The 18,070-nt window shown below is 41.9% G+C and overlaps 1 protein-coding gene and 1 long non-coding RNA gene across 16 annotated transcripts in view; one reads left to right on the top strand and one right to left on the bottom strand.

Annotated features, from left to right (window-relative positions):
- Positions 1 to 18,070, top strand: part of ZNF385D (zinc finger protein 385D) — a 560,232-nt gene that overhangs the window by 473,979 nt on the left and 68,183 nt on the right. For 13 of the 15 annotated variants that reach the window (XM_081164656.1, XM_081164666.1, XM_081164665.1 and 10 more), the window contains one exon: positions 9,225 to 9,335. The exons of the other annotated variants lie outside the window; for them this stretch is intronic. In XM_081164656.1, the coding sequence (XP_081020782.1) occupies positions 9,225 to 9,335 (111 nt within the window). The remainder of the gene's footprint in view (positions 1 to 9,224; positions 9,336 to 18,070) is intronic. 15 annotated transcript variants of the gene reach the window in all.
- LOC308570289 overlaps positions 1 to 18,070 on the bottom strand; it is a 102,051-nt gene that overhangs the window by 6,544 nt on the left and 77,437 nt on the right. The gene's annotated exons all lie outside the window — the stretch shown is intronic.

The raw sequence follows: 18,070 nt of genomic DNA on the forward strand, positions 1-18,070 counted from the left end.
GCTGTGTACATAGTAAATGGTCCCTGAAGACCTTTAGTCATTCACAAGAATATTCCCTGTAGGGCCCAGTTGTACAGAAATTAATAAAGTCCATACAGCAAGTTCTATGTCTGGCAAAGATACTGTATTAGTTTCCCATGAATGATTAAAGGCAGTACTGCCATTAAAAGCCAATTACTGCATTTGGTCTAGCTCTGGGAAGATCTTTCACATATAAAGCATCCTACTGGGAACTGTTATGTAATGATCATTACCCTTCGCAGCTTTTTGTTCCAAAATTCACAAGAAACTTGAAAACATTCATGACACATTAATTGTTATTTCAATCTCTCTTTTTTTTTTTTTTTGCCCGTCCAAGAAAGCATAGAATTTGCTTGTTTGGGAGCCAGTTTCTGGGGAATTCTGATGTGTTGGACGAAATCCAATCGTCATACCTTTGATGTTTTGTTGCATGTGTGTGTAACAGAATATGCCCCATCGTACCGTTTAATTGGCATCTACAGTAAGTTACCCTTTGAAGTAAGCGGCCAAATAGCATAGGCATGTGCAAGATAATTAAGTGTTGGAGAGTAAATGTATGTGATCGTGATCGCACCCACACTGGTTGATGTTTTCCTTTGAGTAGTGCTATTACTGTGTCACTACAGGTAGAGGGATACCTGAATTAGTGTGGCCACTGGAACATGGCCAAAAAGAGTAATTGCAAGAAAAGAGTACCGAGGAGAACATGGATTTGCACAGTGCAGGGAACTTCTTCAAACAGAGGGTTGTCTTCTGACAGCACTTCAAACAGAGGACACTGTAAAGCAGGACCCTTAGTCACCTTAATTTGAATGCTTAGGCAATTATGTTTTAAAAAATAAATTAAAAAATTAAATAAAAATAAAAAACAGCAACTCCCTGCAGTTGAAGTATTAGCACATCATGGAGAAACGTTCAAGTTCATCCCCTTGTCTGCTGCACTGGTGTTACAGGGAGTAACTAATGGAAGGAGATATTCAAAAATAGCTACCCCCCCCCCCACAAACTTCAGCTTGAAGTGGTAGAACCAGCATTCTGTCCCCTCATTTTGCTGAACACAAGAAGCACGCTTCTGCTTCGCAAATCCCCCCCCCCCGTTTCCATGTGTTCACACTGGGATTTAGTTGATAGTTCAGGTGTGGTTGTGAGCATGGGAATTAATAGGTGTGTTACCCAAAGTACAAAATGTTAACATTTAATGTAATAATTTAAAAGCATACAAGAAAGTGGCTGTGAAAATTAGGAAAGAATTTTTGATGATGTAGTGATATGATAATTTAAGTACTTCTTAAGCGCCATTTTCATGAAGGGCATCTGCTTGGTTTATCACAAGGCTTCAGATACTAAGGGCTTTAATATGAAAAAGTTGAACACCACAGAGTTTGAGGTGGCTTTGTAGGTACAGAAGGGGTGGGGAGTTTGATTGCCTTCACAAAAAGAGGAACATTTGAGACAGCAGCTGCTCATTACGTCGCTTTATCTATAGATGACAGATTTTTTTTCCTGGCTGAATTTGATGGCTTCAAACAGACACGTATTTCTATCTCAAATGTGTGAGAAGCAGTTTATCATAGTGTTAAACTTTTCATTGATACGACCAGAAGCAGCAATTCACAAAAAATATGTAAAAATGCTATAACTTATTATGTCGAATTTCAAATCACTGCCTAATTATTTATCATAATTACTGAAGCAACACTGACTAAATCAGCTATAAAGGGTTGAGTCATGCATGACAGCACATCTAGAACATGCATTTTTAAGAGCTTTGCATCATTGGTTCTCATCTGTATTGAAAATGAGTTTATAGGGATTTCTTTTTTCTTCTATTATTAGGTATTTTGACAAGCAAGTTCCCTCTGCTGGCTCCTTTCTTTATTCCCAAAGTTGATTATTGATTTGGTAGATAGAATACTGAGAAAACCAGCTGTGTTTCGCAGGCATAGAGATGTCCTGGGTAACATTATGTGCGTTATTAGAAATAATTATTAACATGACCATGTGGATCGACAGACCAGGTTATCTGCTGATTGCGCACAATGTAGGCACTCCCTGTCATTAGCAATGCAAACTTAATTTAGTGTGCTCTGTAGCTATATCCGTGGTTTGATAGCTTTAAAATCTTAATGTTAATATTCAGCTATGTGAGCTCTGCTCATGTGACATATCTGTGGATATGAACATGCAGATGGGGAAAAACGGAACTAGGTCCACTGGCCTCATGCATGCTCAGTAAAAAATCTGGAATTTGTTTCCAAATTCTACATATAGTGCCAGTGGAAATGATCTTAGCTATAGTTTGTTACAGGGATGCGGGTGGTGCTGTGGTCTAAACCACTGAGCCTCGGGCTTGCCGATCAGAAGGCCGGCGGTTCGAATCCCCGTGACGGAGTGAGCTCCCGTTGCTCGGTCCCTGCTCCTGCCAACCTAGCAGTTCGAAAGCACCTCAAAGTGCAAGTAGATAAATAGGTACTGCTCCAGCAGGAAGGTAAATGGTGTTTCCGTGCGCTGCTCTGGTTTCACCAGAAGCGGCTTAGTCATGTTGGCCACATGACCCAGAAAAACTGTCTGTGGTCAAACGCTGGCTCCCTCGGCCAGTAAAGCGAGATGAGTGCCGCAACCCCAGAGCTGTTCGCAACTGGACTTAACTGTCAGGGGTCCTTTACCTTTACCTTTTATAGTTTGTTACATTTAATGAACAGGGCTGCATAGTTTTGTTTTTTCTTGAAGAAGAGACTAAAGACAAGAATGGATGCTTTATTGAGATATATGGTGTGGGCATGCTTTTGGTCTGAGGTGGTTGTCCGTATCAGTTTTGTACTGGTGAAATCCTTGATATCCATGGATATCCATGTACTTTTAAATTATATTCATGTAGTATGAGGTCCCGCCCTCTTCCTGCCTTTAGTGTTTTTAGCCAATGAATGCTTATAGAGAAATTTATAACCCTCCAACGGCTTCAAAATGACCCAGGATTCCTTTCTCTAAGCAATGGACGTGTGTCGTTTTGAACTCAATTCTATGAGCTTCCTTTGTATGTGGGTCACTCTAGATTTTTCTTTAGATTCAGACAATGGAGAATTACCGGTACTTTGAAGTTGCCCACTGCCACACTCCTGTCTTTCCTGGTGCAGAAGTGATTGTTGGCCAGAGAAATAATTGACAAATCTGGGGTGTATTTCAGTAAAGCTATGGCTGTGTGACTAAAGTAAAAGGGAGCAGCAAACGTAGAAATTCATGGTTTTCCCCACTCAGATTTGATTTAATCCCCCCCCACGTTACCTTTTCAAAAATACAAATAAAACTCATACCTCCACAGCACCCTCCAACATTCCTCATGAAAATAGAGACATTTCATTCTAAACCACAGAATATCCCTATTTTCGTCTGAATGTTGGAGTGTATCACTATCCATATTTTGAGAGGGGGGTACAGTGGTACCTCGGGTTACATACGCTTCAGGTTGCAGATTCTGCTAACCCAGAAATAGTACCTCGGGTTAAGAACTTTGCTTCAGGATGAGAACAGAAATCACGCGGCAGCAGCAGGAGGCCCCATTAGCTAAAGTGGTGCTTCAGGTTAAGAACGGACCTCCGGAATGAATTAAGTACGTAACCCGAGGTACCACTGTATTGTGCTTGAGAATAATGAGTTACATCAGCTCTGCAAATTCACCCAGTGTGGATATTCTACATTTGGGGGTGGGGGGGATCTGAGAGAGGGAGGAGTAATGCACAACAACCCTGAAGTACACTCATGGTAATCCAGTCTCTTGGTGTGATGGTTATTTTTATTTAATAAAGAAAATTTGGTGTATGTGTGGCCGGTGTAGGAAGGGTAAGTTGATAGTAGCAGTAACGTATGGAGTGTGTGTGTGTGTGTGTGTGTGTGTGTGTGTGTGAATAAATGCTTTCCCACCCTTGAGAGAAAAATAGGCCAATCCTTGGGGATGGGATGTTGTTGCTGGTTTAAATTCTTAAATGGGTGTATCCAGGACAAAGCTTCAAAGCCTGTTTTACTCAAAAATAGAAAAAAGAACAAAAGAGAAGGGTGGCTTTTTGACCTTTGCTGAGAGTATTGCTGCAGTTATTATGAGGTATAAATAAATAATCACAACACATACTCTTAGAATACACTGCTTGCTGTTTAACAGTTTAATCTGGAATTTATCCAAGCATGCCCACCTGAACCTTGGTTGCTGTAAATCTTAATTCTCTTTTGACTCCTGACCTCTTCAATCAGAAACTGCATGCCTGATCTTGCAATGAACGTAGCATTGCTAGCCTAGGAACAATTGAACAAAGACCTACAGTGATGTAACCAGTTCACAATTCATTAAACTTGGGTTGTTTACATGGGTCAAGGTGGGCATTGGAGGGGAGCAAAGCTCTTGCTTTTTGACAGGCAGACGTACAATAAGTTAGGCATACAAAAAACCTGCATAGTGAAAGTGGGAAGGGATTTCCACAATGTCACAAAGAATGTCCTCTCCCGGGCTACCACCCCCCCAAGCTACCTAGTATGGCAAAACTACCAAGAGGCCCCCTCTGCCGATCTTAATGTTTCAGAAGGTCTGTAGGGAAGACACCATCATTTAGATCAGGCATAGGCAACCTCGACCCTCCAGATGTGTCGAGACTACAATTCCCATAACCCCTGACCTCTGGTCCTGTTAGCTAGGGATCATGGGAGTTGTAGTCCCAAAACATCTGGAGGGCTTAGGTTGCCTATGCCTGATTTAGATGGTTGGTTAGAGTGTGGTGCTGGCAACGCCAAGGTTGAAGGTTCGATCCCTGTAAGGGGCAGCTGCATTGCAGGGGTTTGGACTAGATGATTCTCAGGTCCCCTTCCAACTTTGATTCAGTGAGATGGAGGCTAAGTTGTTTAGGGCTTTAAACATTCATTTGAAAATACTTAATTGGAAACGAGGTACCCCAGAAAGTATTTGGGGTCTTTTTGGGGGGTGGGGTGACCAGTTGATGTTTCCAAGTTATCTTCAGTGGCAGGCCCTTGTAGAGTGTAAATCAGGGAGTATAGTGGCCAAATCATCTGTGTCCAAGTTGTATGACCCTTTTGCCAGTGGAGCAGAATACATGCCACCTTTATTCTATGTTGCAGAGTAGGTGCTTTGTCTCACCTCAAGGATGGCAGACATAGCTATAAGGCTTAGTCTTGCCAACTTTAGGTCAGCAGGCATTTTTAGAAGTTTCCTTGTAGGCAGCTACAAGTAAGTCATAAGGATGACTGGGAACTCTCGGGTATGCTTGGGCCCATAACTTGTGGGTTTAGTTTCTCTTTCACCTTTCTTTCTTCCTTTCTTCTGTTGTAGCAAGTAATATTAAGTAAATGATCCAGTTTAAGCCTACAGCTGTGTTTGTCTTACCTGTGTTGAGACGACAGCCTACCCTGCAACAATTACTCAGGCAAATCCTGTTGGCTCCCTGCTACTCAGATGTAAGCCACATTAAGTTTAATGGAATTTACCCCCACGTAAGTGCATGTAGGCTTTCAACCTTTAAAAAGCACCTAAACGGAACAAACGTGGTGATGGAGGGGATTACAGAATAAAGTTACTATTGGCAATTCATAGCATAGCATTCATATATTCCCTTGTGCTTTTCACATGGTTAGAGCCCAAACACCATTTGATGAGACTGAAAAATGGTTATAGAGAACTTGCAGGATTATTTGCATGCTGCACTAAAACCAGGAGGTTATTCCAAAAAAGGGGATTTCAGGATTTCAAATGCAGAGGCAAGGGCTTTGAATAAACATTTAGGGGTTTCAGAGGCAGATTCCTGGAAACGTTAGAGAAAAGAATAAGGAACTATAATGCCTGCTATCTTTATATACAGATTGTTGAGAATATGTTTCTAAATAATCAATATCAGATTTCTAATATCTTCCGCTTTATCTGTCCTGATGGCCCATTTCTTTTACTTTGTTCTTCTGATTCAAGCAGACCATTCATATTCCCCGCCCTTTTTTATCTCAGTTTCTCAGAGTTCACAAATGTGTATGGGTGAGAGTATGTGTGGTCCACTTGCCAGCAACCCTTTCCTGTAACAAACATTTGGACACTTATCTAATATTTATTTAAAACTTTATGGGTTGGCAGCCTTCCCCTCCCCACAAAACTACTCTAGGAGAAAATCCTAGAGCCTAATATAATTCTAGTGCACTCACCCTCACTTGCCTGTCTGCCCTGACTTTGTTAGGGACTGGGATTTATGGAGTTATATTTGGAAAAGCAATTCTGACTTGCTGTATCAAACAGCAATTGGCAGAGTACAGATTTCTGCATCTGAACCGGCTTTTCTTAATCACTTTGGCTGCCATCCAAACCTCTTTGCATATAGAACTACAAGCACAAATCATGAGGTTCACATTTTAGAGATACATTTTGTAGCCTGTAGAATCCTAGATTCTTAATAAGAGAAATACACTTTGTGAGTACAGTATAGGACATTTTTGTGTGCTTCGGTTGATATAGGTAAGTCCAGTAGATTTTTCTGTTGGGATGCAGAATGGCATCTTCTGGAACCAGGGGCTAGATTATTATGCCTTTGATGTGCAGTCAGTCCCGGGTCATAATCAGTACCATAATAATAAATGTTCTCGTGTCCTATTTATAGTGCTTGATCTCAAGAGATGTTTGTTTTTCCTAGAATCCCTTCCATACATAGAAAAGCTAGCTGACTCATGTGTTTCATATCTGTGCTTGAAAAATGGTCATGGGTTCTGTTTTAAGATATCATGAATGCAGAATTTGATTCAATGTGTTGGCATTAAATTCAGATTTATGGGTGCTTGCAATTATTGCTACTAGGTCTGGGCTCAAACTGATACTAGGCCTGTATTCCTTTTGCCACTGTTTTGAGGTTCACCTGATTTGGGATGGGCATATCAGGCAAACCCCAAAAAAGGGAGTTAAAAGAACCCAAACTAGGTGGTATAAAATGATTCCTGTCATTTGGAGTGGGGGAGGGAGGCTTACCATCGAGACAACAAGGCTTTCTCTCACTCCCCACCCCCTCTGGTGTCATGGACTGGCTGAAAGCAGAGGAATGGTGGGAGGCACCAGTTGGTGAACCCCCAAGGAAAGAAAGCTCAGGCAGAGCCTAGGAATTGGTGTCGGGGGTGACAATGAGTGGTCAGATGGAGAACACGGAGAAGACTGGGAGGTGGTGGTGTAGAAAGCTGAAGAGGTAACAGGGTTTAGTGAGCAAGGAGAGTTTGTGGCAGAGAGAAGTCCGGAAGCGGAAGCAGGAGACGAGGGAGGCCAAGAGGCAGAGATGAGTCAGGCTGGTGAAAAAGCCAGGGTGCTGCCCCCTGCTGCAATAAGCCCCCCCCCAGTCTCCCAGGACCAGAAGAGGTATGAAGAGGGAGCAACAGAGACAGGCACACCAGCGTAGTCTCAGCTTGCTTGGGAAGGACCCAGGGAAGGAGGAGACTTAGGCAGCTGTGGGAATGCGGGGACCTTCAGTCTCCGCAACTGCCTCATAGGGGCAAGTTCTGCTGTGAAGAGTTGCTGTGCTCCTTAGGCCTGGCACTCCCTCCAAAATGGCTTGTCCCAATCCACCACCAGCAAATGGAGGTGGCAAATTGGAGGTCTCCATATACAGTCCTCTTATTCAGTTGTTCTGGAGAATTCAGATGACATAACTCCAGATCTACTTCATTCCTGTGTTTCCTCTGTAGTCTTCCCATTTTTTCCAACTGCCACTTTTGTGGCCATTTTCAACTGCTTTGGCAAGCATAGCCCTATTGTTTTCCCTCTGTGGAGCAGTGTTCTGCAATATGGGTAGCAACATGTGTGGTGATAGTTTCTTCTTCTATGCCTTTCTGCTTTCGTGTTATATTATTACTGATTCTCCCTATTAGTCTTACAGGGGTCAGCAAAATTTTTCAGCAGAGGGCCAGTCCACTGTCCCTCAGACCTTGTGGGGGGCTGGACTATATTTTGAAAAAAAAGAGAGAGAATGAATTCCTATGCCCCACAAATAATCCAGAGATGCATTTTAAATAAAAGGCCAATTCTACTCATGGAAAAACACACTGATTCCCGGACTGTCTGCGGGCCAGATTTAGAAGGTGATTGGGCCAGAGCCGGCCCCCAGGCCTTAGTTTGCCTACCCATGGTCTTTGAGAACAGAAAGTTTTGAGATTGCTTCATGAAACAAGGAAAGCATTTGTAGCTTGAAATAGGTTGGCCATGTTGCAAAAATAAAGAACTTGTCATTTTTCTTTGCATCTGTGATATATTTATCCTTTTTTGCACTTCAAATAAAATGCAAAATATGTCTCTCATTGCTCAATAATAAATATTTAAACATCAAAAAATCTTAATGATTCAGAAATCTTGTGAAGCAAGCGAGAGCTAAAAGTAACTGCACAATGAGTCCTTGACACAATAATCCATTCTACTATTTGTTCCTTTCTATTTTCCCTTGAGTCTTCTATCTTAATTTGTCTTATAGCACGCTTCTTTCACCATATTCTTCCCACTTGAGAGTTACTGCAGACACACACCAAAAAGAGCCAAGAAGGAGAAATGATCCCACTTTCTGTGCCAGAAAAACACAATATATGTGAAAGTTGAAGTGAGATTCTTTAACGCTGAAGCAAGGGAGGAAACATTCAGATCTTGTGTAGTAACTAACTAAAGTTAAGAAAGAACAGTCTGACATGTCAGAATGTTCAGCACATTTCTTTAGGATCCATCAATTTCTTGCAATGAGATTTTCTAAATTTGTGTCCGGTGTGCCCTTCAGAGCTCTTTGTTTCATTTGCACCCAATTTTTATTTTTTGCTTAAAAAATAAAATAAAATTGCTACATCTATACAGATAGAAAGGAAGTGGTATCTTGGGCTGCAATCCTGTGCACATTTATTTGGAAGGAAAGCCCCATTGAACTCGGTGATACTTACTTTTAAGAAGACTTACAAGGGTTGTACTGCTAATGTTTAAAAAGAAAATAAGACTTTGGGTTGTATCCAGTGGGAGTCATACTCAGCATAGATAAACTTGAATTAATGGACATGGCTAATGTAAGTCTGTTAATTTCAGTGGGTCTACTCTGTGTAAAGCTTGGTTGGATATGATCCATTGGCAGTGTGTAAATTCCATTAAGCATTGTTAGCAGAATTGGCAGACTTCCAAGAGAATAGAAAAGCTTTTATTTCTCCTCCTTTTGTTGCAGATGGACCCAATTCAAAAAGCTGTAATAAATCATACGTTTGGGGTTCCTCTTCCTCACAGAAGAAAGCAAATCATATCGTGCAACATTTGCCAGTTGAGATTTAATTCGGATGTAAGTAGATAATTTATATCTTCTTAATAATATGTATGCATGAGATAATGGGTTTGGGTTTTTGTTTTGCTTTGCTTTTTTGGCAATGGAACCTGTATGATATTATTTCACATTTGCCTCATGGTTATGGAGCAATAATGTATATGATTACTTGATACTCATCGGCTCAGCTTTTCTCTTTCGGTTCTCCTTTCTGCAATTTCAGTTCTACAGGTTGAATTATATATAGCTATAGATAAAGTTATATGGAAGCCTGCTGATCATGGAGGGAAAGGAAGAGCAGATAGGTGCCTAGGCCGACTGGAATAAAACAAACCACAGTGCCTGGGAAACTTCTCTTCAGCTGCACAGGCAAATGTGGTAGGGGAAAAAGGCTTGGGGAAGAGCTGGACATGGTTTGGGGGGCCGGTGGCTTGCCACTTGGATGTAACATTCCCAATATTTTCTCATGTGTGGAATACATTGGCATATTTTAGGGTTGCCATATGTCCTCTTTTTCCAGGACACGTCCTCTTTTTCATGGGTAGAGTCACCATAGTGATCCATTGTTAGAAGTCAGCAAATGTGTCTTCTTTTTTGCTCTTCAGAATATGGCAACCTTATTTTCTTGCTTTTCAACAAAGTCTGGCATATATTGGCAACTGAAAAATACAGTGGTACCTCTGGTTATGGACAGGATCCGTTCCAGAGGCCCGGCTGTATCCCGAAAAGTCCGTAACTGGAGGCACCCTTCTGCACATGTGAGCGGTGTGCAGATCGCTTCTGCTCACACACGCGTGGCAAAACCCAGAAGTATACACTTCCCGGTATGCCATGTTTGCAACCTGAAGATTATGTATTCAGAGGGATACGTAACCCGAAGTACCACTGTAATGAAAAGGGGGGGGGGGAATACTAGAAAGTTGTTCATTCGAATATTCTCAGCGAATATCAATATAACACAGAAAGCGTACAGAACATCCGAACATCTTGATATTCTGCCTTAGGAAGCCTAATCAAATATTGGAGAATGCCCTGCATTTATACAGAACACATGACTAATTTGAGAACATCCTAATACATTTTTGCACAGTTGGATATGCGATGGCTTCTGCTTTTATAGGCATGTGCTGCAAATTTTGAAACATTACCATAGTTTTCCTAAGACATAATTTTAGAAGCTGGTAATAGCACTTGAACTCAGTCTGAAACTGGATGGCCCTAATGTTGTGCTGTAAAAACTATTTGAATACTTTAGCTCAGTTCATTCTCTCCCCCCTCTCTCCCCCCCCCCTGCATCTAGAGCCAAGCAGAAAGTTCTCAGTTGAGAATGTTTGGCCAAATTGGGGATGGGGTGGGCTGATGGGAAGACGTACATAAAAGTGAGTCGGAAAGGGCTGGGCGATGGGCTCTGCAGGGTGGTGAATGCTTCCCTCTGTGAGGGAGTCCTCCCAGCCCTGCTAAAAGAGGTGGTCATTAAACCGCTTCTTAAAAAAACATCTCTGGACCTGGCTGATACGGCCAACTATCGCCCAATCTCAAATCTTCCATTCTTGAGCAAAGTTATTGAACGGGTGGTTGCTGAACAACTCCAGGCTTGCCTGGAGGATGGGGACCATTTGGATCCCTTCCAGTTGGGGTTCAGGCCTTATCATGGGACTGAAACCGCCTTGGTCGCACTAGTCGATGATCTCTGGCAGGCCAGGGACAAGGGTGAAAGCTGTTTCCTAGTTCTGCTGGATCCCTCAGCGGCTTTTGATGCCATCAATCATGACATCCTTCTGCACCGTTTAGAGGCGCTGGGGGCACTGTTGTACAGTGGTTCCACTCCTTTCTCCTTGGCCGTGTCCAGAAAGTGGTGTTGGGGGACGAATGTTCAGACCTATGGGCTCTCACTTGTGCGGTGCCTCAGGGTTCCGTCCTCTCCCCCATGCTTTTTAATATGTATATGAAGTCACTGGGAGAGATCATCAGGGAGTTGAGGCTGGGTGTTCATCAGTATGCAGATGATACCCAGCTCTACCTCTCCTTTAAATCAGAACCAGTGAAGGTCATGAAGGTCCTGTGTGAATGCCTGGAGGCGGTTGGAGGATGGATGGTGGCTAACAGATTGAGGTTGAATCCTGACAAGACAGAAGTACTGTTTTTGGGAGACAGGGGGCGGGCGGGTGGGGGGGGACTCCCTGGTTCTGAATGGGGCAACTGTGCCCCTGAAGGAACAGGTGCACAGCCTGGGAGTCATTTTGGACTCACAGCTGTCCATGGAGGCGCAGGTCAATTCTGTGTTCAGGGCAGCTGTCTACCAGCTCCATCTGGTATGCAGGCTGAGACCCTACCTGCCCACAGACTGTCTCGCCAGAGTGGCACATGCTCTGGTTATCTTCCACTTGGACTACTGCAATGCACTCTATGTGGGGCTACCTTTGAAGGTGACCCGGAAACTGCACCTAATCCAGAATGCGGCAGCTAGACTGGTGACTGGGAGCGGCCACTGAGGCCACATAACACTGGTCCTGAACCATTAACTCCCAGTACGTTTCCAGGCACAATTCAAAGTGTTGGTGCTATCCTTTAAAGCCCTAAATGGCCTCGGTCCTATATACCTGAAGGAGCGTCTCCACCCCCATTGTTCTGCCCGGACACTGATGTCCAGTGCCGAGGGCCTTCTGGCGGTTCCCTCACTGCGAGAAGTGAGCTTACAGGAAACAGGCAGAGGGCCTTCTCGGTAGTGGCGCCCATCCTGTGAAACCACCTCCCAGCCAGATGGTTTGTTTATACTCCTCATTATTAAAACAGCAATATTATTGGCACAGGTACAAAGCTTCATTTAGTCATCATTTATTTTAGTATTTCTTCAGTGAGTTGGCCAGCAATATTTACCTGTGATAAAGCTTCAGGTCATCTGAAGCATAGGAAGTCTGTAGCTACCGCTGTCCTTACTAAACAGATTCTCTGGTTTTAAACTGAGAACAATTATTGATGTACCTGAACAAACTACAAGATGCTGTCACATAAAAACTACCCTAAACTGTGGAGTATTGATGCGCCGTGACTTATCTGGCCTTTCCTGTCTGTGCCACAGTGCACCCTTTTGTACCCCAAAAGGGTACAAAATTGTGATGACACAAAGGAAATTACTGGATTCACGTTGTGAGTATTCTGCACATAATGGCTTGCAGTGCAGAGCAGCCTCATTATGACCAATGCTACAGTTCAGCTAGCTTGTGTACGTTGGACTGTAAGTTGTATGAATCAATTTCGGTGCAAAAATCTACAGTGCTGAATTTTTGCTGCTGACTATATTTACTTGGAATAGTGTTTCAGCTTCTCAGAGCTCATATTAATACATGCTGAAAAAGTGCAGTTTGGAAACTGAACTAAATACCAATGTTAAGCTATGCTTATCTTGAGCTAAGTGCATTTTTATTCACATTGAAACAATATTTATAAAGGTATGTCACTTTGGATTAAGCTTCTGTTTTGATATGAATTGAAAATGAAGCATTTAAAGGTCTAAAATTGCCATCAGGGACTCACTGCTTCTGCAGATGAAATCCAAAAAGGCAGTTTCAAATGAGTCCCCTGCAGCTCTCAGAAATATGCTTTTTTTCCTGCAAGAACAAACATACAGGTGTATTCATAGTATTGACCTGCACTCTTGATAGATAGAGCTTTGAAAAAATGAGTTTCGAGTGAAATGACTTACAAATCTTGTTCTGCTAGGTTTCTGCAGGTTTAAGTGTGTAGTTGGTGGGGACATTGCTGCATAAATAGGTTGCATTTGTACTGAAGCACATTGTTAAAAGCATAAAACGCCTTCTTGTACGCCTTATAAAGAAGTCTTTAGGGATATTCTGAGACTAGGATTTCTCCTTTCTCCAGCGCTGCTTATTTTCTCTGCATCAGTGGTCTTGTCATGATAATCAACTTTTTTTGTCCCAACCATCAATCACTCTTGATTACAGCTGGGTAGAAGTTCTGTACTGTTGATCAGCTCATCAGTGTGCATAATGTTATACCTGGAGACTAGCGAAAATCATCCCTCAGTGGGAACTCACTTCACAGCTTTTGTCAAAAGTACTTTCATCTATCTATCACTCCCCTTGCACTTGTCACTTTTCTCTTTGATTGTAGGTCTTGTGAATTCAGATTACTCTTAGTTAGATGGATTTGAATACTGAAATGTCATCCTGGGTTGCAACATGTTTCATTTCACTGTACAAATATCACAGCAATTATTAATACATGAATTACAAATTAAAAGATGACACTGTGCTTTTGCTCAAGGGAAGGAGCAATCTTCACTAATATTTAAGAGTTGACTCAGGGATGTGGTTTTATAATCAATGTTCACTATAATCAGTGTTCACTATAAATAACTAGGTAACTGCTAGCAGGGCAGTAGTTTAATTCAGGGGACGCTAACCTTTTTGGGCCAGCATGCACATTTCAGCTTGAGAAACTGTTATGGATATCATGTACACACACACACAGAGCAACCAAGCACATATCATAACCCATTCTATTGGCTACAATGGAAAGCTTCTTTCAAGCCGAAATTCACTGGTGCAGGGAGGCAGGGGATACTGTGGGCACCAGGAAAGATCTGTGTGGGTGCATGGGTACCCGTGGGCATCATGTTGGTGATCCTTGCTTTAATTTCTTAACAACACAATCCTCCACATGTCTATCCTGAAGCACACTTATTGAATCAAATGGAACTTTCCCCCAGGTAAGTGTTATAGGATTGCAGTGTAAGTGACTAAATAGTAAATTAATTTCTTTAAATAAATTATGAGCCTACTGTTACTAAAAAATGTGGCAATGCTGGTGCCACTACAGGTTTGTTTGCACAGGCAAGATGTAGGGAGTATTACTCCTCTTAAATATGGCTTTGGCAGTAAATACATGCTTTGGAAAATGTGACAGGACTTAGAGACAGCTAGCTGATGCCTGCATGATTGCACTGAACCCAAATGTTACATGTTTGGGGTACATCTCTCCGCTTTTGCTAGTCACTGACAGTTCAAGAGACCCCAGGAATAGCATCTGGGCCTACCTGCTTACTGGTTCTGGCATTGCCATATGGCATCCTTTGAGTTGAGTGACCTGACCCACCACTGGGGCGTCTGTTCTTTACCCCTTTGTGCTTTACCCCTTTACTTGGCAATTTGGTGGGCAAAGAGGGGCAGATTAAGAGGAAGGAGCAATGGCTGAATGTCATTCTCTGCAATGGCTTCTCCCTGCCACTTGTTTTCCTCTGTGTGTTAGTGAACCAGCATTTCTCCATGAAACGTGGGAGAGTTCGCTTGCCATTCCACTAAGTGGCGGCTGTACAGCAACATTCTTTGAACTGCAACAGAACTGTTTAGCCCATGCAGTCTCCCCAGTACCTGTGCTTACAGGAAGTCACCAGCCTTGTACATAGCCAATAATCTGGATCATTTGCTGAGTCCACCTCAGGTGATGCTATAACCCTGATCTAGAACAGACTCATTAAAGGTACATTAAAGCTGTGGTACTATTCTGGAGCCTCTCCTAGAAGACTCATGAACCAGTGATGTATTGCTGTGTTGGAAACACATTGTGGATTATTCTAAAGTGTATTTTAGTATGTGTGTGTGTGTGTGTGTATCTGTTTCAAATAGGCCAGAGCTCGATTGAAAGAAGTGATCTGCAGTGCTAGCCGACGAGTCTACTCATAAGAAGATCCTATTGATTTTGGGTATAGGATTGCAGCTTTATTCTACTTTAAAACTCACATAACTTTTAATTAGGTATTGCACTTGCTAAATATAGTAGATTCTGATACAGGTTTACTGCTGTAAGCAATGATGCAGATCAATGTGAAGATTTACCAGGGTTCTAGAGGTCATGTAAACAGGAAAAGAAATGCAGGCTACAAAATCATGAGGTATTCTTATGCAACAAAAGAAGCACAAGATATAGCCTTTGGCTAATTAAGCAATCTATGCCCTTTTAAACTGTGTGTGGACAGGTTATTGTTTTTTGTTTGTTACTATGTTACGTATTTTTGTGTTCTTATATTGTAAACTGCCCTCTGATCTTCAGATGAAGGGCGGTATAAAAATTGATTGAATGAATGAATATGGATAATGTTATATTTCCTATAAATATGATATTTCCAAAGCACCAAGTAGAAATGACAAATTAAAGTATTAGAGTCTAACCACAAGAAAGGGACTTGATTAAAATCTCATATTTTCCCCCCTCTATAAATGGTTTAATTAGTAAAAGCTAGTTTTCCTATTCCTTCTGGCCATATTTTAGGACAGTGATCAATTATGTTAATTACCTTAAGCAATGCTAGGAAACAGATGGTATCAAATTTCCATTAGACCTGCAAAATTCAGTATCACTTATTCACAATATTCACAGAATATTATAAAACCACTGGCAAATGTTTTCTTTTAATAAGCCAGTAATGTGCATACAGTAATTTTTAAAAGATGAAGCACTCACTCCAGAGAACTTGCTTTGTTGTATTCTAACCTGATGATTTTTCTTAACACAAATTGAATGATCTCAGGGTAGAAAACACTATTTGTCTTCTTGAGTAAATCTTTTCCTTGAACCAGATTTCCATCACTTGCACACACAAACATATTTCACTTTGTAGCACTTTATTTATTTTTTATGGTTTAATAATCAATATGACCATGTTGTGGTATTAAAAGTTTATAGCAAACTGTATTACTTTTCCAAAGACCTGTCAGTCCTCACTGCTCTTTAAAAGAAAAAAAATAAAAAGAATAAAAAGAAATCTGGCTGCTGTATACTCAGATCTGATATCTCTTTTCTATTATAATCCTAGTTGAACAGATTGCCATAATTTATCTGTCATTATTCATCTATTTATCCTGTAATATAATGTTTCTATCAAAATTGTATGTGGTGATAAATGCTTACAATGAAGCCCATTGTAATGATAAGCAGGTGCAAAGCAACAGCAATAAGTGAATATCAGTATTTGGAGCTGCAGAGAAATATGAAGTATGGCAAATGAAATTTTTATCTCCCTTGAGATGGATTATTGAACATTACTTAAAAATGACAAGGCATTTGATGTTTATTATTCAGGTTCTGCCTGGCCAAATCCATGGTTTATACACAGTACTAACTGTAGCTTCTTATGTCTAAACCTGATGCCCACATACCTGAACATAAACCTCACTGAAACTGTAGGATTTACTTCGTGAAAGCATAAATAGGATCGTGCTGCACAAGGTTCGCTGTTTGAAGACAATGGCCCAGTTTGCACTTAACATTAAACCATGATTATGAAGACAGACCTCAGGGACTGAACAATGGGAGCTCACTCCATTGTGGGGATTTGAACCACCGACCTTCTGATCGGCAAGCCCTAGGCTCTGTAGTTTAACCCACAGCGCGGGTGCTGCAAATATTTTTGGTATTTCAAGTAGGGTGTGTGAAGGAGCAAGAGGTAGATGGTAAGCAGGCAGGAGCAGAGGGGAAATAAGCCACACTTTCACAAAACAACCCAAGGTTTGTTTGATCATCTGCAGGGTGACTTATAGTTTAAGTGAGGTTTGTTTTATGAACTATGGTTTAGCTTTGGCTCAGCATCACTTGTGAAGCAGGCCATTGTGCCTATTTATCAGAGAAGAAGAAGAAGAAGAGTTTGGATTTGATATCCCGCCTTTCACTCCCCTTCAGGAGTCTCAAAGCGGCTAACAATCTCCTTTCCCTTCCTCCCCCACAACAAACACTCTGTGAGGTGAGTGGGGCTGAGAGACTTCAAAGAAGTGTGACTGGCCCAAGGTCACCCAGCAGCTGCATGTGGAGGAGCGGAGACGCGAACCCGGTTATCCAGATTACGTGACTACTGCTCTTAACCACTACACTACGCATGGCTCTGCCATGAGTTTAATCTGAACTTGTGTGGTGTCCAGCAGGACCATACCACTGGTGCAAAGTCATTTCCAGTGCAAAGAATGTCCTGGCATCACTTCAACCCACTCATACAACCGTTCTGCCAAGCAACATAAATACTTAGGAGAATACGAGATGTATCTGCACTCTGGCTGCAATGATTCCAATGCAACTTTTCCGCCAAGGCTACAATGCTATGACATTGTTCGTTCTTAATGTCCCCAGTCTCTCCCCCCCCCCCCCATACACCCAGTCTTTAACAGTAATTGCTCCAGATTCTGGATTACTGCCACATCTGCTCACAACTAATAAATGAAAGTCTATCATATTTCCAATGTGAACCAGATATTTTCCCTTCCAGCTCACAGACTTAAGATGTATTATCACCTTCAGGCTTCTTCTACATGGTGAAACTAATAGGCTTCTTCAAGCATATCACTAGTCGGAGAAAGGCTTAAAGCCGGCAAGCTAAGCCAGGGGCTTTCTGGTGCAAATTTGCCAGTAGGGCAAGAAGTTGTCCACTGGGAATGAATTAGAATCTACAGTGGAACAGTTTATTCAGCTGAAAGGGAACATTCCTTTCAGCCTACCTAATGCACATGTATTGTTAACTCATGGGGGTTCCATGAGTTCAGCAGAGGAACTGTGGACTGCAGTTCAAAGAAGGATTAGTGGCAGGAACCTAGGTTTGCACATACAAGCTAGTTCCATGCAATGAGAGGCAAGCAGGTTTTCTTTTTTTAGGGGTGGGGAGATCTCTCATCTGTCCTTACCCCCTTCCTTTGTTTCACTCCAGGTCTTAAAGTATGCACAGCACATTTTAAAAAATAGCATTGGAACTT

The sequence above is a fragment of the Podarcis bocagei genome (genome assembly GCF_964188305.1).
Source record: "Podarcis bocagei genome assembly, chromosome: 12".
In the NCBI taxonomy this organism is placed as follows: Eukaryota; Metazoa; Chordata; class Lepidosauria; order Squamata; family Lacertidae; genus Podarcis; species Podarcis bocagei.